A 22,285-nucleotide genomic window follows, 5' to 3' on the forward strand; every position below is an offset into this window, starting at 1 on the left:
ATATATATATATATATATATATATATATATATATATAAACACAACACAAGCGCCGCTAATTCTGTACAAGTAGTTTCGCTCGCATTTACTGTGTTCTTCTTCAGGCACAAATGTTTTGGAAAGAAACTGATGACGTCTTTATATTTTAAAATCACAATTACGTCATTTACACAATGATAAGTTACTCTATTTATATGGGAAATATCAACGAGTTTTTCGGATAGATATACCTAGGAAGTGCAGTATATCCATCCGACATAACGAATTCATATTTTCCCATACAAATGCAGTAACCATTTTATTATATGATCATTTTCTTATTCTACCTAGGGCTTAATTATATAAACAAAAATACACTACAAGAAACAAAGTAACTAAATTTATGCTGTATTTTAAACTAAATACAGAAGCACAGATTCATCAGTACACAACAACAATATTAATGCGCACATGACTACGACTAGCTAGATTTGAGCATAGTCGCGCGGCCGGCATCACTTTTGGAAGAAATTGACATTTTGGTCTACTTAAAATTGAAATTTAGAGTCATATTTTGAATGAATGCGCATTGCAACAACTTTTCCATTTGGGCTGGAATGAATAGATTCTGATAGTTTTGTCGATTTTACTAAATCTTGTAATTATGGACTTAATTTATCTGTGTCAATTCTACATGAAGAAACATCTGATTTGTGCAGCGTCTTGACTTATCTACATGTCTGTTTTTGTTCTGTCATTGAATGTTTGGAATCATAATATTGGGAAAATATGAAGTCTTTCAATTATAATTATCAAAAAGATGCTATGGGATATAATGTTCATTTCATTTTGAGTGCAGTAAGGAGGATGTTCCTGCAACTTGAGTGTAGTCGAAATTACAGTACAATTTTGAAATGTGTAATTAAAGGAGACCAGAAATAAAACTTTTCGTTTTATGTATGTAATTCTTTACAAATTTTAATTATACCGTAATGTTTATAAATTAAATATCTTAGGCGGGTAGTGATTATAATGCGCCGAAGATAACACGATTCCGTAAATTGCCTAGTTTTTCCGAGCTTTGATGAGACGACAGATCACGTGGTCCCGTGACGTAATACTAGCCATTCCTCTAATACAACAGAACTATGGCGAGCGAGACAGACCAGAAAAGACCAGATTTGGGTTGTATATTCAAAAGTTGTATCTTGCTTCCGAGTTATGCTCATAACTATATCTGTTGAATTGTGTGTTAACAATGTGTTTAAGACTTTGACAACAGAAAAGTGCAACAGTAAGAAGGTGCTCATATTTCATATTTTGGAATTTAAAAAAAGCAATGTAATTTTAAAATAAATACTTATGCATTGTGTGCTGTGCAAAAATGTAATAAGGATTAAGTGATGGTCCCCAATGTAAAAATTAAAAATTTACCATAATGCAACAAATTCATTTAAGAAGGATGAGGTCCAATCGTATTATATGTGAATGACATAATCATTACCTACACATTACACACACACACACACACACACACACACACCACCTAAGGACTAACATCTGGAAAATATGCATCCAAACACTGAAACCCTGAGAGATAATACTGAATTATGCGCGAAGAGACTAGAACGCGGAACGACTTGTGTGTGAAACAGTATTCATAACGGGGAGGTGTAAAGGTATTGAGAACGGTTTTAATCGGTCGTAATTTATGCGTTAGTTTTTCACACACACCCGCACCCCCACCCCCCACCCCCGACACAAAAATAAATCTGCCAAGCAGAAATCATAAGTAATTAATTTAAACATTAAGAAACTTCCTTATTAGGATTCAATTACAGTGTATTTTACATGCAGGCTACAGTTAGCGTATTGACAAATCTGATATAGTATATACATGTCTGGTATAAATAGTTTATGCACTGTATTGGTCAGTGCTCAAAAAAAAAAAAAAAAAAAAAAAAAGGTTTAGGCACAGGTCCCTGGCTGGTAACTTGAATAAACTTACTCACTAGCCCTGACTGACATTCCACAAGCCCGGAGAGTTCACACCTGTCAACTCTCAAGCCGGGAGAAAAACCTCAGATTTTGGGGGTATTTCCACACCTGCTTCCCGATCTCGTGATATCTCCAGACTTTATGCCGAGAACTCCGATATTACATTGTCTGTCAATTTTCTTTTCTCAGAAGAAGAAAAAAAAACAATATGAAAAAAGGGTCTTGTCATGGGGGATAATAAGGCGTATCACAGGGAGAAATGGCGTGTCCCATGGGCGCTCGCACATTGGGGCAAGGGTTTGGGGTAATAGTCCCCCCCCCCCCATTGCTATTGTCAGCCAGTTACTGTGCAACGTTGATTTTATAGATGACCTCTTTTCTTTTGATCGCTGCTATTTAAACTGCCCAAGGGATAGTTTTATATCAGTTCCAGTCATTACAGATTACCGTTTATACATACTACGTGTAACAGGCATAGACTGTTTTTAAAGATTACTGAAAATTGTTTTCTCGAAACACGACAGGTTAAGAATCTTATTTTCAGCAAAGCTTCAATTTAATTAAAATCAGATCTCAGTTTCACCTAGGACAGTGGTGATTTGATTTAGATTGTGCCGTGTTAAGGCATGTCACAGTGGGCATGTACATGTATGTTAACATATTAAAAGTACATTTACTCATTTCACCAGCACAATGAAAGTTTCCTCAGGCAAACAGCTTTTGTTTCGACAAGCCCGACGGGCACCTCACTTTGAATACAGGATGGACCCAAACTAAAATATGAGGGGCCCCGGGTTTCGGACTATAATTTTTGTTTGCACTGCTGTGTAGATAAAATCTGTAAATTGATTGTTGCATTTTGTGGTCACTTCCTCGACCTTTTGATTATTTTCGTAACTCACACGTTTAACACTTTGCCCAGGATTTAAAATATCCAACGGTATATCTGGAACAGCGCCAACTTTTAGTCTAGGCCTAGCATTTGCGTATCCTAGAGTTGCCATTTTTTCAGGCTCCCTATCATAACATTCCTTTGAGAAATGTAATGAGCACAGAGTGCTGTATGGTGTTGCTTTGAAATCGACTCGCTTGTAATATGTATCCATACTTTCTTTATGCCTTTATATTTTGGGAAAGAAAAAAAATGTTGTCCACAGGTTTTTCTTAATGTTCTATTACACCCGTAAGCAACGCAAAGCGGCATTGTCTTTTACTCTGGAAACTACCAGTTGGGATGCTGGAGTCGCTACTATGACGTCACATCCCGAAAGTAACCGAATAGGTGCAGAAGTTTTACATACGAGGTCACCTAAATTCAGCTCCTAGAAGATATGCCAATATTTAAATATTAAAGTATTACGCAGATGATACTTCAGAATAAGGTTTTCTTCTATAGTGTTTTATTATTATTCTATATTTCCATTGGTTTCTGGTCTTCTTTAAGCTTTAGAACCCATGACATAGCTCGTGTAATTCGAATTTGCAGAACTAAGAAAGCAGATTTTGAGGAAATTCAGGATATAAACTGTAAGTATATTTTTTGCCATTCTTATTACCAGCTAAAGACGACACGTTTCTGCTCTGTCACTTGCATGCTATTTGTAGGGACACCAGCAATATTTATGACCTGTCTGGCGTCTATCGCTAGCCTAAATCCGAAACATGGTATCAAAAAAGTTAAAGCGGAATATTGCAAAGCAACTGGTACGTGGCAGTCCACGAAGCAGCTGCTTTAGTTCATTCAGAAACAAATTTAATCAATCAAAATGTAAAGCGTCTACTATATGAGTGTACATGATTTGTTTGCAAAGTAGTTCCTAATACACTATGAGGCACCGTGTCGCGCACGCGAGTGCACTATGAAGGTGTGCAATAGCGTAAAATATTGTACGAGTCGGACAATGTAAGGTTAGCGGAGACAAAAATGAGCATATAATATATTCAGATCTGTCAATGGCTTCCATATAAATAGCTGTCTGCCGTAAGAGTAACATGCAAATAGAAGGAAAGGTTCAGTTTAGAATCGGCTCAAGTAAATTTTATCGTTTTGGTTATTGTATGGAGTACATGTTTAGAAATGTTCATAAATGTTGCATCGTTAGTATTTTCGTTATCTCTGACTTTGCTCTGATATAGGAATATAAAGTGATCTATCAAAGTTTGCATATAGGAATATAAACTGGTCTATCAAAGTTTGCATATAGGAATATAAACTGGTCCAACAAAGTTTGCAGATAGGAATATAAAATGGTCTATCAAAGTTTGCATATAGGACCAGGGCCATATTTATTCTAACTGACATCTTAGTAAGCTAGAAAAAGAACTTGTCTAGGTCGCTTCAGTACAAATATACACATTAATTAAGGTTAAGATTAAAAATGGATGGAAACAATCCTGGTAATTTCAACGAGATTATGCTGCACAGAGATACCTTTATACATTATTATACAACATCCATTAATCCATCCATCCATCCAACCATAGATACATACATACATACATACATACATACATACATAAATGTCATGTTAAACCTACGCTTACTATTCAACGCATCACCAACTCATCTACTGATCACACAGGGTAAGATGTAATAACAGAACATACATACATACATACATACATACATACATACATACATGGTCGAGCCATTGCAGGCTGGTTTACCGTTTTGTGCTTTTGTGGCTTTAAAGCGACAAAAGAAAAAGTGTTAAAAAGGATGCGTGGATTGTAGGGTAAAACAGGAAATTAACATTATGCTGCTGTCTTTTGGATTTAAAGGGGCATGTTAAAACATAACGTTAAAAACGTCGTAATTTTAACATGGTGGAACACTTGTGTGTCAAGATCGGAAATTCTATATAAACAACATTAACAGATTTAACATTATGGGTCTCTAGTTGACATTTATGCCATTGCAACCACATTGTACACATTGTTACCCCCTTTTAGAGCCCACACAGATCTCAGCTGAAACAAAAACCAAATCATTCCGTTAAAATGTGTGTTTGTGTGTGTGTGTGTGTCTGTTTGAAAATGTTATTTCTACTTAAAGTCAAAAGAAGACGAAGAGACACTTAAGTTTATAGTTATATCTTTATGAATATGAATCATAATAAAATCTCAAAAACACATAAAACATGTCACGTTTTCTATTTCAATTTTTTTTTCTTTCTTCACCAGCATGTGTTCTTCCTGTCTGTTAGTGCGCGTTCTAACATGAAGAAAATACATTGAATACTTATCGTAATGATGAAGAAAATACATTGAATACTTATCGTAATGATGAAGAAAATACATTGAATACTTATCGTAATGATGAAGAAAATACATTGAATACTTATCGTAATGATGAAGAAAATACATTGAATACTTATCGTAATGATGAAGAAAATACATTGAATACTTATCGTAATGATGAAGAAAATACATTGAATACTTATCGTAATGATGAAGAAAATACATTGAATACTTATCGTAATGATGAAGAAAATACATTCAATACTTATCGTAATGATGAAGAAAATACATTCAATACTTATCCTAATTTTGAATGAGGCTGAATGAATTGATATGGTGCATCATGTTGCTACAACTCTACGGTCAAGCTATACAAACAGAAAAGAGCGAAAAGCAACAAGTTTCCATAGAATCCAAAGTGAAAATTTAAAAAGAATGTATAGTATTGTTAATAAATTCCAAATAGTCCTAAAAGTTTTATCACAGGACGAAACGTATATAGAGTTCCAAAATCTATTCTATTTTTGTTCCAAATAAATTCTAATATTGAATGTGGTGATGTGCCCGTAGTCTAAAATCTGCAAATGTGCTAATGGTGATGTTGACATAACGCAGTAATATAATCCAAAAGCTCCTTGAACGAATCCACAATAATTAGAAAATAATGATTTAGTCCAAGAAGTAATAATCAGCACTTTGCAGTTCCAGTGAATAATTGAAATAAATAAATCCACCCGAATTCAAAACTAAATACAGCAATAAAAATGACTCCACTTCGGATGCCAAGGTAGGTACGAGTTATTTTTCAAGTAAACAACATTGATATAAAAAGCTAAGACCAGTGTATAGCTCTGTCTCCTTTCTAAAACATTCAAAGTTGTCAACAAGTTTAGGAATTTCCAAGTGAAAAACCTTATATTCAAGACTCAGATTTAAATAACCATGTTTACGTCCAATTATAATGATCTGAATATGTAATCTATAATCATAAAGAAATATTAGCTAAGTATCATGCTGCTTACAAAATAAATGTACAATTCAGGTAACGATTAACTTGATTTGAATTAAGATCATTTACAAAATATAGATATCCATAACATATAATCATGGAGGGGAGCACTAAACAATACAAATTCAATATACATAGCAGTATATATTATAGATGCATAGACAGGGAGGCATCAGGCAGTTTATACAAATAACGTTTCAAGCAAAGTGTCTGTGATAAATAAAATATATTCATGTTGGAACTTGTTTTATTTCACTGTCTTCTCACTTTGCATTATTTTTTATTTTGATTGACTTTTTTGCTGGTTTCATGACGTTTATAACATAAAACAATGCATGCGTATTTAAACATTCAAAACAGCAAAGTAAAAATATAAAATGAAAAAGAAAACAAACAAAAATCTCAACAAATTACATGGTCGCCAGATAATTAAGATTGTAAATGTATTCATTTTGGTGTGAATGAAAAAAAAAATTTTTATTGATTCCCAGACCGATCCTACGTTTCGTGTGCAGACCTTAGAATATTTGTCTTAACATAAGAAATAATTTATTGTGGAAAACATTGAATTCCGGATTTGCCGAATATTTTAACTAGTCCAGGTTTCATTTCGTTCGTTGCTAACAGTATTATACATTAAGCTCATTGAGACGCTTACTATTACTTCAATGAATTTTAAGCGTTTAATAAATACAGATTAGTATACAGCAAGAAGAACTATATGACTCACGGTACTAATTCAGTTTCCGTATAAATGCTCATATGAACATCATGATGTTAAAAATTCAATAGCTTTACATTTCTGAATGTTCATGATGAAATCTATATTTTCCAGTAGATATACATTTTGGATGGCAACATCCATGTAGGGAAAAGGATATGAGCGGTAGCAGTTTCTGGACCGACATGTGTTTGAAATGTGCTTTCAGTTCCACGCCAAAACCTCGCGTACTAATTTCAGTAATTTCAGTTCCAAAATCAAGACTCTTAAAGGGCTGAAATTCAATCCATAAAAACAATGTCTCTTTTTTCAGTTACAACAATCATTAACCAATAAGGAAATTCAATTTCGAGAATATTTCTTTGTTTTGTTACAACTTTTCAACTACCTCTTGTCTTATTACATGTCTTACGTCATAGCTTTCAACTAAGGCATTTTCCATAGACGTTATATTGTTTGTTACAAATAAAATTATATATCTAACATTAGCAGAAAGATCTTTCATGACAAAACTATATTTCTGAACTATCATCCACTGAAAGATTCAGTACTGTGTACATTATTTTTATTTTGATTATATCTAATCTAGTGCAAACATTTCGTCTTTTCGCAATTTTCAGCACCACATATTATCATAATATGGTGTTCTTTTAACACATTAACCCCTGGAGCTTTTTGTCGTTTTTGCCTGAAAATTGAGTAGGAAACACATTTTGAAAGCTATTTCTGAATAGACTCGAAAACACCAAATCCCCTGTCAGCTTTCAATAACATATTACCTAGTTGTGTTAGAAACATCGTTTTTCGTTGGCTATTTGACACGCGCATGAGCAAAAGGGAAAAAATTTTTTTTTTTGTTTTTTGCTAAACGGAGCTTCTTTTTTTATATGGAGACCACTCTTTATTCCAAATGCCCATCTTATCCTACTTTTTGCAAAGACTCATCTGTCTGTTTGCAGTTCATACCGGTTTGAATTAGATCTGAGACCAAAAAGTCTAAAATCCGGACACAAAATTGGATTCCGACCACGGGCGAATTTTGGGTAAAAAAAAGGTCGGGTGCAAAATATGAGGTTTTTCTATCTGTATTTTGTAGTGTAACTAGATATTCCAGATTATTTGGTATCATTGTAGAGCTACATAAGTCTACCTTTCTATAATACCACCCACTTTAGTGTATCATGCATAACCATGACGCTACAGAGCTCGGCAGTAGGTTACTACCTCCTGCCCCGTAAAGTCGTCGCTAGGGGTTAATGTGTTAAGTACCTTAATTAGAGCTAACGCTGAAATGCCAGATAGCGTCTCTTTGTAAGTATCAACAACAGCAGTAGTTTCTGACGCTAACGTATTGGCTCAGTTCGTATGTTACATATACACTCTATAAATAGTGTATTTAATATTTGATAGGTTTAGTGTTAGGCAGTTGCATATTATATATATATATATATATATATATATATATATATATATATATATATATATATATATATATATATATATATATATATATATATATATATATATACATATATGCCTAATCATACATGAAGATGTATCGTCTATAATAAATATAGTTTATATTTTGGTCACTGTGTCTAACTTGAATAAATATAACAAATAATGTAATTATCCTAACAATTAGACAAACGTCTTTCCATTAATTTGTTTTTCTTTTAACTTATTGTCTCTCCAAGAATAATGCTTAGCTCTCTTTTATTGTTATATTTCAAAATTTATTTTCGAAATGTAATCAAAGCTTAATTCTATCATATTATTCCTTTTTTATTCATCTGTATTATACTTAACTATTTTATCAGGAATTTATTCCTTTGTAGTAGTCCCATTACATTTATAACATCTTTAATACCTTTTTGTTCGACTGTATCATACTTATTAGACCTGTCACACTTGCTAAAGCATACTTGAAACTCAATCATCATCTGTTTACTTCACCACACTATTTGTATTTGATTTTTCAAAACAAACCGTTTAACTGGGACTCAAAAGCAAAAAATAAATGTATTTTTGTGCTTATGTACTGTTTATATTTGTTTATCTGCATGCCTATTCCTTGTTGAACGTTTAGCTAATGTGTAGCATATTCTATGCAACCTATCATCATTTGTACTTCTCAAATCAATTCATAAATAATGCTAATCGGTGCAAAAATGATACTAACATTTCTAAGTTCCATGTGTTTCGTGCCCGGTAATCATTATATTAAAATATTTTTTATGATTAATTTCTCTGTCGCTTTTCCATTGTATCCATACCCCATTAGAATCATTCTTGGTGAATTATTTCCATTGTATCCATACCCCTTTAGAATCATTCTTGGTGAATTATTTCCATTGTATCCATACCCCTTTAGAATCATTCTTGGTGAATTATGTATGATATTTGTAAAAGTTGTAACCGCTACTCCAGTAATAATTCTCCCTTTTGTAATCTAGTCATGAAAGAAAGAAATTCTGTTTCCTACACTTTTAATTTATAGAATTAGAAGTTATATCAGAATTAATTATATCTTACTCTCCGCATGTTCCCATTCTATTACTTCAGTTGCTTTTTCCATCGTAATGGTATCTTTTAAATACCGAGAAAGAAAAGAATACAACGGACAACCATATCTTTATTTCTGAAAATCAGGTGGTATTCTAAATGTATTTCCATATATAATAACCTGAACAGCTTATGTACGTGTGCTTTGTGCATTTGCCGCTCCGGATCTTACCTTTCTTGGATTTTTATTACATTTTTATTGCTCTATTTTGTATGTTCTCACATTCAGCTTAAAAATATCATCACTACTGTAAGAATTAGTTATTTCTTAAACTACCATTCCTTCCAAATTGTTTAAACTCAATGATTTGTATTTCTTTTAACCTCTACACAGAACAATCATGTCCAATCAAGATTCCTTTACGTACAACGATCGTGTTCCATCATGATTCCTTTACATAGAAAACCATGTCCTGTCATGATTTCTTTACATTGAACAATCATGTCCAATCATGACTGCCGATTCTAACATACGTATTACCGCTTGAAGCATTTGCTCCGATGTATTCTACTTGGAAGATGTGTAACATAGTGATGTGTTGGATTAAGATGTTTAATAACCTATGGTGTGTTTTTATTTCTTTCTCTTGTTTGGGAAGAGTATTTATTTGTGTTATGTTGCCATCTTCATGTGCTGTTATTATTTATTTAGCTAAATCTTAATGAAAAAAAGAACAAGTTTTATAAAATATATTTACTACATATACACTAGATCCCATCACAATGGCAATAACTACATTCCCATAAAGTATCTGTTAACCTTACAGCTGGTAAAAATCTTTACGTTTGCAATTTGAGTATGAAATATACCCAGCAAACCGTATAAATTTAATGGTTCATCTATTTCATATCTAAAGAAACTATGTTTCATGTTCATTGTTTTTTTGTGTGACTCCAAGGTGTGTTATAAAGGAAAAATCGTAAAGAACTATACATCCATGCATTTTGTTTTCAACCAATCCATCAGGTTTGGATACTTCAGTGTTTACTTCCATTTCAGATTTAACTGTATCAATTCTTTCGGTCAATGCTGAAGTTCTCTTACTATAGTAAAAGTCAGACTTGTTGTGAATGAGCATTTATTCATTTAACTTAAATATAAATTGTTGTTTAAAATATAATTCTAGTTTTCTTCAACTTTAGTTTATTAAATCCTGATTTTAATATGTTGTACCTTACCTGTCATCAACAAACTTCCAGACGAAAATTATTGATCGCTATGGACTATTACAATGGCGGCCAGGTACTAAAATGGGTAAAGAAAAGAGTACGTCGAGACTAATCATCACAATGCAAGGTAGTTCGAATTTGTTTCTCAACATGCCAGTAGTTTTCATTGTGACATCACAGCGCAACACTTAATCCGGATTCTACTGGATTACACCTTTATGTTGATCTCGTCCAAAACTGTCCATATACTTTAACACTGATTTTGTCATACTCACTTCTCGTAATTAATGATCTTCCAAAGGAATATGGATGTATGAGTATCCAAATAAAGTAAATAATTGCTATTTAAAGGTATGTAAAATCTGCTTCTAAAAGATTACACCCATTACTGAAATAATCAGTGTTTATTGCCTACATGACCTCTATGACTTTTACTATAACTATGCCGATGCTACGTTCACCGCTCCATTTGTCCATAGAATACATCATTTGTGATGGGCATATTTGTTTTGTTAACACAGCTCAAGTTTTCGTAGCTCCATGAACAGAAGAAATTAGTGGAACAAAAATCTAATTAGTATTGTTAAAACAGAACATCTGTCATCTCCTTATCCAACAAAAGATTATGAAGGAAATGCCGACAAACAGAGGTAACCGGAGAACGTGCAGAAAATTTGATCTCGACGGCCATACAAAATGAAATTCCGTTTATCTCGTACCTTAACGTAAACAATGTCACCGGCGTCAAGTTGGATTAGGGCGGAGTTACTCGCGAAACCATTATGATTTAGAGGGTTACTCCAAAGAGAGATGATATACCTGAAAAAGAAACAGCAAAAATGTTTTTAGAAATATAAAATATAGACATATTTACAGGATAGTTATATCTTAACTGATATTCCAGCAGCCAAAACAACACAAACACTCAGTGGCTTCGGTACACGTTACTGATAGTTCCTACTCACCTAAGTACTTGTACTTCGTATGAACTTGTAGGAAATAAGTTAATAATCATTCCGATCCTGTTGTGTGGACCAGTTATGGTGAACTCCTAGTTTTAAAATGAATTCCTTTCTATATCCACTTTTTCCTCGACATAAAATATATGTTCCAAAGACGTTCCTGTCTAATTTGTTATAGCATTAAGATTGGTTAGGTTTTCCCATCTGTGTGGTTCGCCTGAACAAAAATGGCTCTATTATAACTCTTTTATCAAATGACGCGCCGAAGCCAGATAAACAATGACGGTCGCAACAAAGATGCCAGGTAACAGAAGTTTATTAATCACATGTCCTTCATAATCAGTCAATAACAAAGCCAAACAAAGATGCCAGATAACAAAGGCATCATAATACACCTCATTAATGACACGTACTTTAGAATCACAGGTTGCTGGTTCATTGGATGAGAATTCTTTCTGTTTTGCAATTTGTTTTTGCTAAATAATTTAGAAATATCCATTAGCTTTTATTCTATATATGTATGTAGACCAAGATAATACATCTTTGAAGTAAATCTCTCTCTGTCTCCATGTTAATGTTAATTGCTGAAAATTCGCCAGTCAGGAAATGAAGGAAAAAAGTCTCGCTAGACACAAACCTACAAATAAAAAAGCATGAGTACCAGAAGTCAAAGTTCCAAAGTGTTCTTATTCAAGATAATGATGTTCCATTTGTTATAGTGCGTAATGCCTACTTTGGGGTCGAGGATGTTGATTTCATCGATTATGTTAATTATGAGTGACATTATCTTAGTTGAGATACCAACAACTGAAATGAATTATGTTGTACCATGAGAATATTGTTAGTGGAATCAGTGATCGCAAGGAAGAAACAAATCTACTGAACAAAGAAGATTTGACATAAAGTTATTTTCGTCATTCACCAACTGGTAAATCAATATGTATGTTGACACTTTAATCAGATGGTAAAAACCAATCGGTTCATATATTTTTATGAAAACAGGTATCTAAATAAATGTTGAAAATTATTTTACCACTGACTGTGAGTTCCAACAGTGGTCATACTGGTGTAAATTGTAAGAACATGCATGGCCAACGCCATAGCCTTGGACAAATCCATAAACATTTTTATACAACGAATGTGAATATAACGTTTCTTGGTTATAACGTTCTAAAATTCCCAGTCTGCGAAATAATCTCTGTCTGTCTGTCTCTCTCTCTCTCTCTCTCTCTCTCTCTCTCTCTCCACACACACACACACACACACACACACACACACATAAACGGTTTCCCAACGTTCTAGGCTAAGCAAACTCTTCATCATGGGAGAAAAAAAATTACAAAACAAACACATAACACAACCAAAAAAATCCGTTAAAACGTCTGGACTGCTACATGTTAGATCACTAGGCAACAATTTACAACAAGAGATATAACAAATATAGGACAATTTACAACAACACACACACACACATATATGTGTGTGTGTGTGTGTGTGTGTGTGTACACCTTAGCTTTAATTTATTTATAATTAATGGTTTCTTGTTCATATGTTGATTATGAGGATGTTATTACAGTAAGTGCTATGAATATAACATCAACATATAAGGGATTGATGATAACATCATCATCCTTGTTGCGGTTGGTATTGTATTTAAAATGGAAATATTCAGACTTACTGATGATTGTGGTGTAATTCAAGCCAAGCCATCTGGCCGGAAAGTCCAAGCATATGCACGTTGAATTCGTACAATCCAGGTCTTGGTGCTGTGAATACGCCCGTGTTAACGTTGTATGCGATGTTTAAATTGATAAGGATACGGTCAAACACAACCTTTGAATTTTGTGTTACTAAAGTGTCTGTTGATAGACCGACAAAGAAAGCCACAATCGTATTGCTCACTGGAACAAAATGAGAAATATTTGAAATAATGACATTAATAATTTTTTATTCTAAATTTAATTTTGGCATCTCATGAAAATTTACTTTTAAAGAAACATGCTTATTTAGGCATGCTGATGGTACAGTTTTTTACGGTACAGTTTTGTGCGAATTCGGTGAATACCTTGTATGCTAATCAACCTAACAAATAATATATTGTAGAATTTGAAAATATGACGCCACACCTTCTGAGATGAAGTTTGCAATGAAAAGTAATTATATACCCAAGTCTCGGTCAGCCCAAGACTTATAAATATATCAGCATTCTCTTCTCTACCGTTTTTAATATGTGTGCATGATAATGACTCTTAATAGTTATTCATGCTAAACAAGATCATGTGATTAATTAGAAGTCAATGAGATGAATGTCGCCATTTACACTTGCATTGCCACAGAGCATGGCACCAAGCAGGGATTAAGATTAGGTAATTCTGCCGTTCACGGATTGATAGGTGCCAATTTCAGGTGGAGAGGGGTTGGTAAAAAACATGTTATTAATATAAGGTTCAATGTTTATGATAACGGTTAAACACACTTGATGATGCTACTGTTGCTGCTGCTGAACTACCTGGAAATACATTATTGAATTTTTGTGATACAGTAGATTTCAAAAAGGACCATTTCACTTTTAAAACAGAAACTGATCCTCATTAATACGGAAAATTTGATGATTCTACCCACTTTTCCGGTTTCTTGGATATATGCCCTGTTTTCACATCACAGCAAGCATTATCTACTAGTGATAAATTTGCATCATCACAGTTTGATATCTTTGTATCGATTTTAATTTTATGTTTGATTAGTAGTAAGTAATAAATGTCTTCCATGCAAAGTATGTTTAGCTAAAGAAATTGTATACAGACAATAGCATGAAAGAATAAGGAAAAACGTATTAATTAGAAGAAAGCATTATTGTATATGTTACAGCTAACACAGTTGAAATATTATTGATAATTCTTTGATGCTACGTTTTCGAATTAGGGACTTTATATAAATTTACCTTCATTGAATTGCAGCAGCAGCAGTAATAATTGCAAAGTAAATGCTAACGGCTTAGCATTCACTGTAATTAACTTTTTAAATTATTTTATCCCAATGGAGCTGATAAAGAAAGAAAAACATAATATACCACTTAATGATTTTTACAAAATTAAGTTTATTGAAAGTAGTGCAAATCAATTGACTGATTAAATTAATACTAAGAGAGCTGGCTAGTTAGTGTTTTGGATGAAACTTATCTCCATATTCTACATCTCACTCAGGTTGGATCAATTTAAGTGAAACCTGGGCAACCTAAATGTTGTGACTTTTAACCAGCCTCCTGATAAACAAATAACTTATGAATATATTTTTTATTGCAATTGTAATAGACATTAGTATTCATGTGTTATATATATATATATATATATATATATATATATATATATATATATATATATATATATATATATATATATATATATCCAAAGAAGTTATCAAAATTTAACTAAATTTTCAGGATGGCAACATATAGAAAATATTTAAGTGACCACGAACAAGAAAAAAAAAACACAGGTTTTAAGAATCTTAATCCAACAAATTATTGTGTTACGCACACTCCAAGTATCGTGAAACCTGAACAACATTCACAAATTGTAATATCCAAGCTGAAACACAATGTTTAAATTACATCTGGCATTTCTTAAAGAATTTTCCATATCGCTCGATAGAAACGTTAAAGAAGATGCATTCAGGTTTGAGAGAATGTTGATTAAAGACATGACCATTTCTTACATTCTCAGTGATGTTTTGAAACTGAATAATTGCAACATTTTCATGACCTTCAGAAATGTGTATGTGAGAAGAAATATAATAGAGCAAATTAGTGTGATAAAAATCCTGAGAATGTTAAGATCAGCATAGGTTCATCCACAAAACACTGTTACAGAAGCTGTTCAGTTCATTGTATGGGTAAAGAAATTTAGAATTTCCTTTGATTGTCCAATATTAATGGATAAATATTCGCTATATCCTTCTGTTTTTTCTTCAGGGTTAGAGATTACACTGGAAAAATCATCATTATACTTTTCTTTAATTATGATTTTATCACAAAATAAGGAAGTATTGCTATAGCTGCTAACACAGCTTAAAACATAATACATGATCCACCAAGAAGATCTTGATACTGCGTGAGAAAAGAATGATGAGGTGTATTTAAAACTAGCAATGGAAAAGTAATGATTACAGTGGAAGGATTACCTGACATGTATTATTATAGTACAAATCTATCACAAATTGACAGAAGAAACTAAATAGTTATTAGATGAACAACAACACACACACCCCAACACCAGATATTGTAAACATTTTTTATACTGATAGCCATTCTTTAATGCATGGCCTTAGATTAGCTAATGTTCAGCAAGGAATACGCCTACATATATACAGATGCACAGGTAAACATTGAGAACAAGCAACTAAAATGTATTATCTTTTAGAATCGATGACTATATTAGGCAGTTAAAATATATACCGAAAGGATCCCCAAACATTGGTTATTTGTGATGGTTCAAATTGCAGATAGACAAAGTTTGCACGAGAAAACATTTTTTTTCTTTGCTCTGTAATATGTTTATGTATCACAAAAAGTGTCAGCATAAAATAGCTTTTTAGAGACAACAATGGAATTCTAAAATATACTGGTGAAAAATTATATAAATGGCTAGAATTACTTATTAGTTATACCAGGAAGTGATTACTTTGTTTCTTATAGCCGAATATACTAATGTAGAATGATGTAAAAAAATAAACTAAACTATCCAACCGACAAAGTTTATATTTAGTGGAAGACATTATCAAATATTTTCTATGAGTCATTGTACAATACTTTCATTCTGCCATTAAAGATCTTTGTTAATCTTTTCGAATGTAGTAGTCTTTTACTCAAAAGAAAACTGGAAATAATTTTACTGACAGATTTATATATCCCTCAACAAATTCAATATATAAATTATGTCATATAAATTATAGTGAAGGAAGTGGAACATAAATTTTAGCAATGTTCACGGGTTGTATGAGTATTTAAACTATATAATGTCAGAATTTATGACACAATTCTTCAAGCACAAATAGATAAGATCTATTTTATCAAAATATTAACACACTACACCCTTAATACGAAATAACATTGTAATGTACATGTCTACATTTCATCAAATAGAATTAGCTATGAGGACATGGAAAACAGTATTGGAAAAAGATGTGGAGAGCTGATAAGTTATACCTATATATATATATATATATATATATATATATATATATATATATATATATATATATATATATATATATTAATCGATGATATCATCATCTACAACGACACCTAGAAAGATCACTGATGCAAATTTGATAATTAATTTCAGTTAAAGTCAGTTTTGCTGTGCTTGTGTTTCATTTCTAGGACATATTGAGTGACACGCACATGTTAAATCTACAGAACTTAAAAACACCGCTATCTCTGAATTCCCTGAGCAGATCAGTACAAAGCAACTGATGCGAGTTTTGTGTATGGTTGGATATTATCAGAAACTTTGCTCCAAATTTTCCATAATTGTTGAACCCCTGACCAATTTGTTAAATGAGAAAACCAAGTTTCATTGGTCTGAAAAATGTCAGGAGGCTTTTCGTTAATTATTACTTAAGATAGCACCAGTTCTTTCAGCTCCAAATTTCAGTCAATCGTTTAAAATGTCTGCTTATGAAAGTGAGGTTGGGGTTGGTGGAGTATTCATTCAAGAAGACAAAAATTGTGTAGATTATCTAGTCCTATTGTTTTAAAACAAATAAATAAACACCAGAGAAATTGTTCCACAATCGAGAAGGAATGTTTGGCTTCAATATTGGCTTTGCGGCACTTTGAAGTTTATATTAGTTCTGCTCCTTCACCGATTATTGTATTCAATGATCACAACCACCATACTTTCATTGGCAAGATGGAACTAAAATAAGAGATTATTAACGTAGAGGTTGATGTTGCAGGAATACAATATTGACATCAGGCACATCAAGGGAAAATATAATATAATTGCAGGTACACTTTCACGTGTGTACTGTGTTATTTTGCTTCGTGTATATTATGTTTCATTCATTAATAAAGTTTCATTTTGTGCGATTTTTGATTACATGTAAATTTGAGTAATCGTTATAAAAGGAAATGTATAAATCTTTCTTTTTTTGTGATGGGAGGTGTTCAGTATATTTAATTGGTATTATTTATTGGTTTTATTTCTCCATGATTATATGTTATGCATAATTGTATTTTTTGACCTGACCTTGTCCAAAATCAAGTTCATGTTCTACCTGACCAGTAACTTTTATTTTGGTAAGAAAATAATACAAAGCTAATATATTCTCTATGTAAGTGGATTGAATATTAGGATCATTATCAATAGAGGTAAGCATGTTATTTTGGTGTGGGTCTAGGTTATTGGAATTTCTCCATTACAAATGTTACATATTTAATATATAATAATATCTAAGAAACTAATTCATATGAATTTAAAACTTGTAAATGCAAACCTGTCACTAAGCTATCTGTTAATCGGATGCCACTGAACGTGGTATAAATTTCACCGAGAGCACCATACAAAATGATTTCAAGCCCAGTATGTGCCTTCACCGAAACAACTTCATCTTTGCTGAGGGACAGTATCACGGCGTTTCCTGCCGTGGCATAATCACATAGTGTGTATCCATAGAGCGAAGCGACCAGTTCTTTATTTCTGTACAGCTCTAGCCAGATTCGAGCATTGAAGAATGACAATGAGTAGACCTGAAACTTATAAATTCCTTCGGCAGGGCATGTGAAAACTCCCGTCCTCTGAATATCGGACGAAACACCCATGAGAGTAATGACCTATAAATGAAAGAAAAGACTAGTTTCATATTACTGGTTGATAATAAAATGCGAGGCTTAGGGTTGTACCTCTAGTCATAAATTGTTCAAAATTGTGAGAGCAGCCTTATATAATGAATAAAGAAATGAAATCATAAAAATATCACAAGGAATGAATACGTTACAATAGCATATGCTCTTGATTGATTCCTTGAGAACAGCAACTCGAGTGTAACATATATCACGAAAACGAACAAGCAAAGTCAGCTGTAATTTTTAATAACGAAATTGCAAGCAATACTAATATAATACTATTATAACTTTTAACTGACAGAAATATATATAATTACACTTTCAACGTCAATCGTTGCTTTAATTTCACTAACATCAGATTTATGTGCATTTAGTGGTGAGAATATAATACAGTTAGCAAAAACTCAGTGGTGTTGCCTGCGAATTATTTGGATTAGAAATTAACGAGAAATATATAAACTAATATAAAATGAGTTTAGAAAAGGATTTCAGAGTGATCACATCAAACTTCGAAAGAATTTGTAAATTTATCAATTGAAATTTTTACCATGAAATTATTTTTATGCATTATCCTTCCATATGTCTACAACTATGACGAAAATTGTTTTATACAGAAAAGACGTGCATGTGAAAATAAAATTTTGTCAGAGAAACGTAATAGTCTCAAAGAAAATGAGGATAATAGAGGCAAAATTGGTTTCTTCGTGTAATTGGCAATATTTGGTGCGAACACGGTGTTTGGACTCATCTTCTCCCTTGAGTAATTGTTATGCAAAGTTGTCGTATGCTTAATAAGAAAGACAGTAGAATATACAATGTATATTGAAATAATGAAACTGACTACAATAATTAAATGGATCATAATTTCACGTTTAATGTATTCACTATATCAGAACAACGTATAATGTGTCCCGTTTTAATTAGAATGCAACCGCATTGTCGTATATCACTGATACAAAACACACGGAGAAAAAAAATACAGATTGCATCAGCTGAAACCATCATAACACCTGTCACTCTTCCACAAAAAAAAAACTCATTTTCATTTCACAATCTTTGTGATTAGGGTGGTGACTTTGATCGCCATGTTTCAGCTTGGGATGACATTAACTAGAGGGCTTATACATCGTTTGCCATGTGCAAAACTTAGAGAAAGGAGAAAGGGATTCATAACCAGGCTTCGAAATTACCTCTGCAAACGTTTGTACGCAAGCAAACTGTAATTACCGTTTTAATAATTCATAAACCATATACTCATGACAGAACATTTTATGCATGAAAGTAACTTTTATTTGGGTACTTCGTGCCATTCTGATGTTCAAGTACCTTTGACTTCACAAAACAGCATGCCTTAAACCAATATAAATAAGCTTGAACAGGCAGTTCAATATGGGACAGAAATGGGAGAGCAATGCCCAGTGAATTAAAAAGAATATAAACATTACACCACTATGAATCGCTCAACAGACTATAAACAACCGCAATCAAACGTAGTTTTGCAGTTTCATAAATCTGATTTCAGATTCAGGAAACTGGACTAGAACAAACATTTCAGATAAAAAAAACATTTTATCCGATTTCACGAAACCTGCCCGTAGTATTACCTTGTCGAATACAATTGTTGATCCATCTGTACTACCAGCATGCGTGCTCCGACCTAAGGTAAATGCAACGGCATCTTGTTTTATGTATCCATCGTTGTTTGCTAAAATTAATATTGAAAGTAATTGATGCCTGTCATCTATATTATACGATACATTATATAATAATAGTAAAGTTCATTTCTTGGGAACGGTTCAAGTCTGAGTCATGAAAATTGAAATTCTGAATGTATCTAAATCCTTTCAACCAATCTGCTACCTGTAACCAGCGTTTGATTACTTATTTACTTCGGTTAACTATTTCTGTTTAGCTCATGACTACATAAATTTTTGCACTCTCCCTCTCATAAAGTGCGAAACTAGTTTTTCACTAGCCTGTTCGCTTTCAGCTCTAAAGTGATACATGTAATACATATCTTTATTAAGTAGCGTACAGTCCGTTTTACTAACAATTCATATTATAATATAATCTTCTACTCTCAACTAGTGAAATGTGTATCTTCATGAGAATAAGTAGTAGACTTTATTTCTAATGATGCCTCAGTTGTAGTGGGTGGTCAATGTCATTATTGATGCATGAACGACTCAGTTGTAGTGGCTGGTCAATGTCATTATTGATGCATGAACGACTCAGTTGTAGTGGCTAGTCAATGTCATTACTGATGCATGAACGACTCAGTTGTAGTGGCTGGTCAATGTCATTACTGATGCGTGAACGACTCAGTTAAGTGGCTAGTCAATGTCATTATTGATGCATGAACGACTCAGTTGTAGTGGCTGGTCAATGTCATTACTGATGCATGAACGACTCAGTTAAGTGGATAGTCAATGTCATTATTGATGCATGAACTATATTCATAATAGCATTCATACTGTTTGTCCAAGCATACTTCATAAATAATATGGCACCTCTGGTTGGACAGTGATCGTTACTTCTTAAGGAGATTTTATGAACATTGATATAAAATATAAAAACAAATACTCCCTGAATTTTAGCAATTCATTAAAGTACATGGGCTTGAAGAGCGTAAAATATGTCTTCATCATATTACGACTTGTATGCCCTGTACCAAGATGCAGCATTTAAAAAGCCACGGACACCTTCCTTAGTTTGCATTTAGTTTCAGCAAAAATGGTTCAAAACTTAAAAGTTTATACTTACACTGAATCTCAAGTTCCCTGATTAATCTTGTCCACCAGATATCCTTTCTACTGGGGTCTCTTGCATCAATGTAGTTGAGGACATTCAGATAATGTGGAACTTCACAGTCTTCTAATAATACAGGAACAAGACATTTTCTTTTTTCATTAAAACCTTGATGTATTGCCATTTGAATTTCATGCTGTACAAACTCACTCTGCATTGCTTGTTTTGTAATGACAAAGAGTGTTTTGCATGAGTTTTGTATGCTGTCGGCGGCAAATTTCAATAGTGGTGTACCTGGGGTATTGTCTCTATCATACTCACAACATTTAAACCCATGGTACGTTTCAAGTTTATCTACAGTTTCTTTGACCCATGCTGTGTCTATGTTACAGTAACTGATAAAGACATGATATTTCTTTCCGCATGGCAAAGCTCTTTTCTGTAGGGTTTCTCCGTTCGCTTCAGCTGCATTCTGAACTGATATTCTTGAATATATTACTTCAATCTTGTCTGTCTTAGCTTGATCCATTGTGCTGAAAATTAAGACATACTATTATGGACCTGGTTTTGATCGTTATTTGAAAACAGGTTTTCATATCGATCTTAACATTTTGCAGTTACGTTTTAAATCAAATACTCGTACACATTGTATGCCACAATAAACATCCGAATGCCGAAAAACTGTCAGCATTGTTGGTATCTTGAGTTACACAAACTTTTTTTAACCCCAAGTCGACATTTTGCAGATAATAATATAGAGTACTCTTATCATATGTTATATATTGTCTTTTTGTGACTTTGTATTAAATCTTTCAATCCAGATTCTTTTTGTTGTCGTAGCATGATGTTTCTCATTGTAATTTGTTACGAATCCACTGTCTTAGACTAAGTGTCAATAAAGAGCGAAAAGCAACAAGTTTTGTGAAATTTAACAAGTAATTTATTTAACTAGAATACAAAGTGAGAAATTTAAAAGAACTTATAGTGCTGTAAATTAAATATAAAGTAGTCTTAAAAGTTATATCACAATTCCAAATAAATGAAGT

At 32.8% G+C, this 22,285-nt stretch overlaps 1 protein-coding gene across 1 annotated transcript; it reads right to left on the reverse strand.

The window, feature by feature from the left end:
- Nucleotides 1-8,529: 8,529 nt before the first annotated feature.
- LOC149781482 (uncharacterized) lies at nt 8,530-21,768 on the reverse strand. The gene is made up of 5 exons (XM_089934972.1): nt 21,255-21,768; nt 20,096-20,196; nt 18,143-18,479; nt 13,323-13,545; nt 8,530-11,501 (listed from the first exon to the last, which is right to left on the reverse strand). The coding sequence occupies exons 1-5, from the start codon at nt 21,766-21,768 to the stop codon at nt 11,306-11,308; spliced, it is 1,371 nt and encodes a 456-aa protein (XP_089791098.1). The 3' UTR covers nt 8,530-11,305.
- Nucleotides 21,769-22,285: the final 517 nt, after the last annotated feature.

This window comes from Sinohyriopsis cumingii, chromosome 15 (genome assembly GCF_028554795.1).
Source record: "Sinohyriopsis cumingii isolate HCF-2022 chromosome 15, ASM2855479v2, whole genome shotgun sequence".
Lineage (NCBI taxonomy): Eukaryota > Metazoa > Mollusca > Bivalvia > Unionida > Unionidae > Sinohyriopsis > Sinohyriopsis cumingii.

Coding starts and splice junctions, on each gene's coding strand:
- LOC149781482 (XM_089934972.1), bottom strand. CDS start 21,768: ATGGATCAAGCTAAGACAGACAAGATTGAAGTAATATATTCAAGAATA. Junction 13,546..18,142: donor AACAGATAGCTTAGTGACAG/GTTTGCATTTAC, acceptor ATTTTGTTCCAG/TGAGCAATACGATTGTGGCT. Junction 11,502..13,322: donor GAATTACACCACAATCATCA/GTAAGTCTGAAT, acceptor TTTCTTTTTCAG/GTATATCATCTCTCTTTGGA.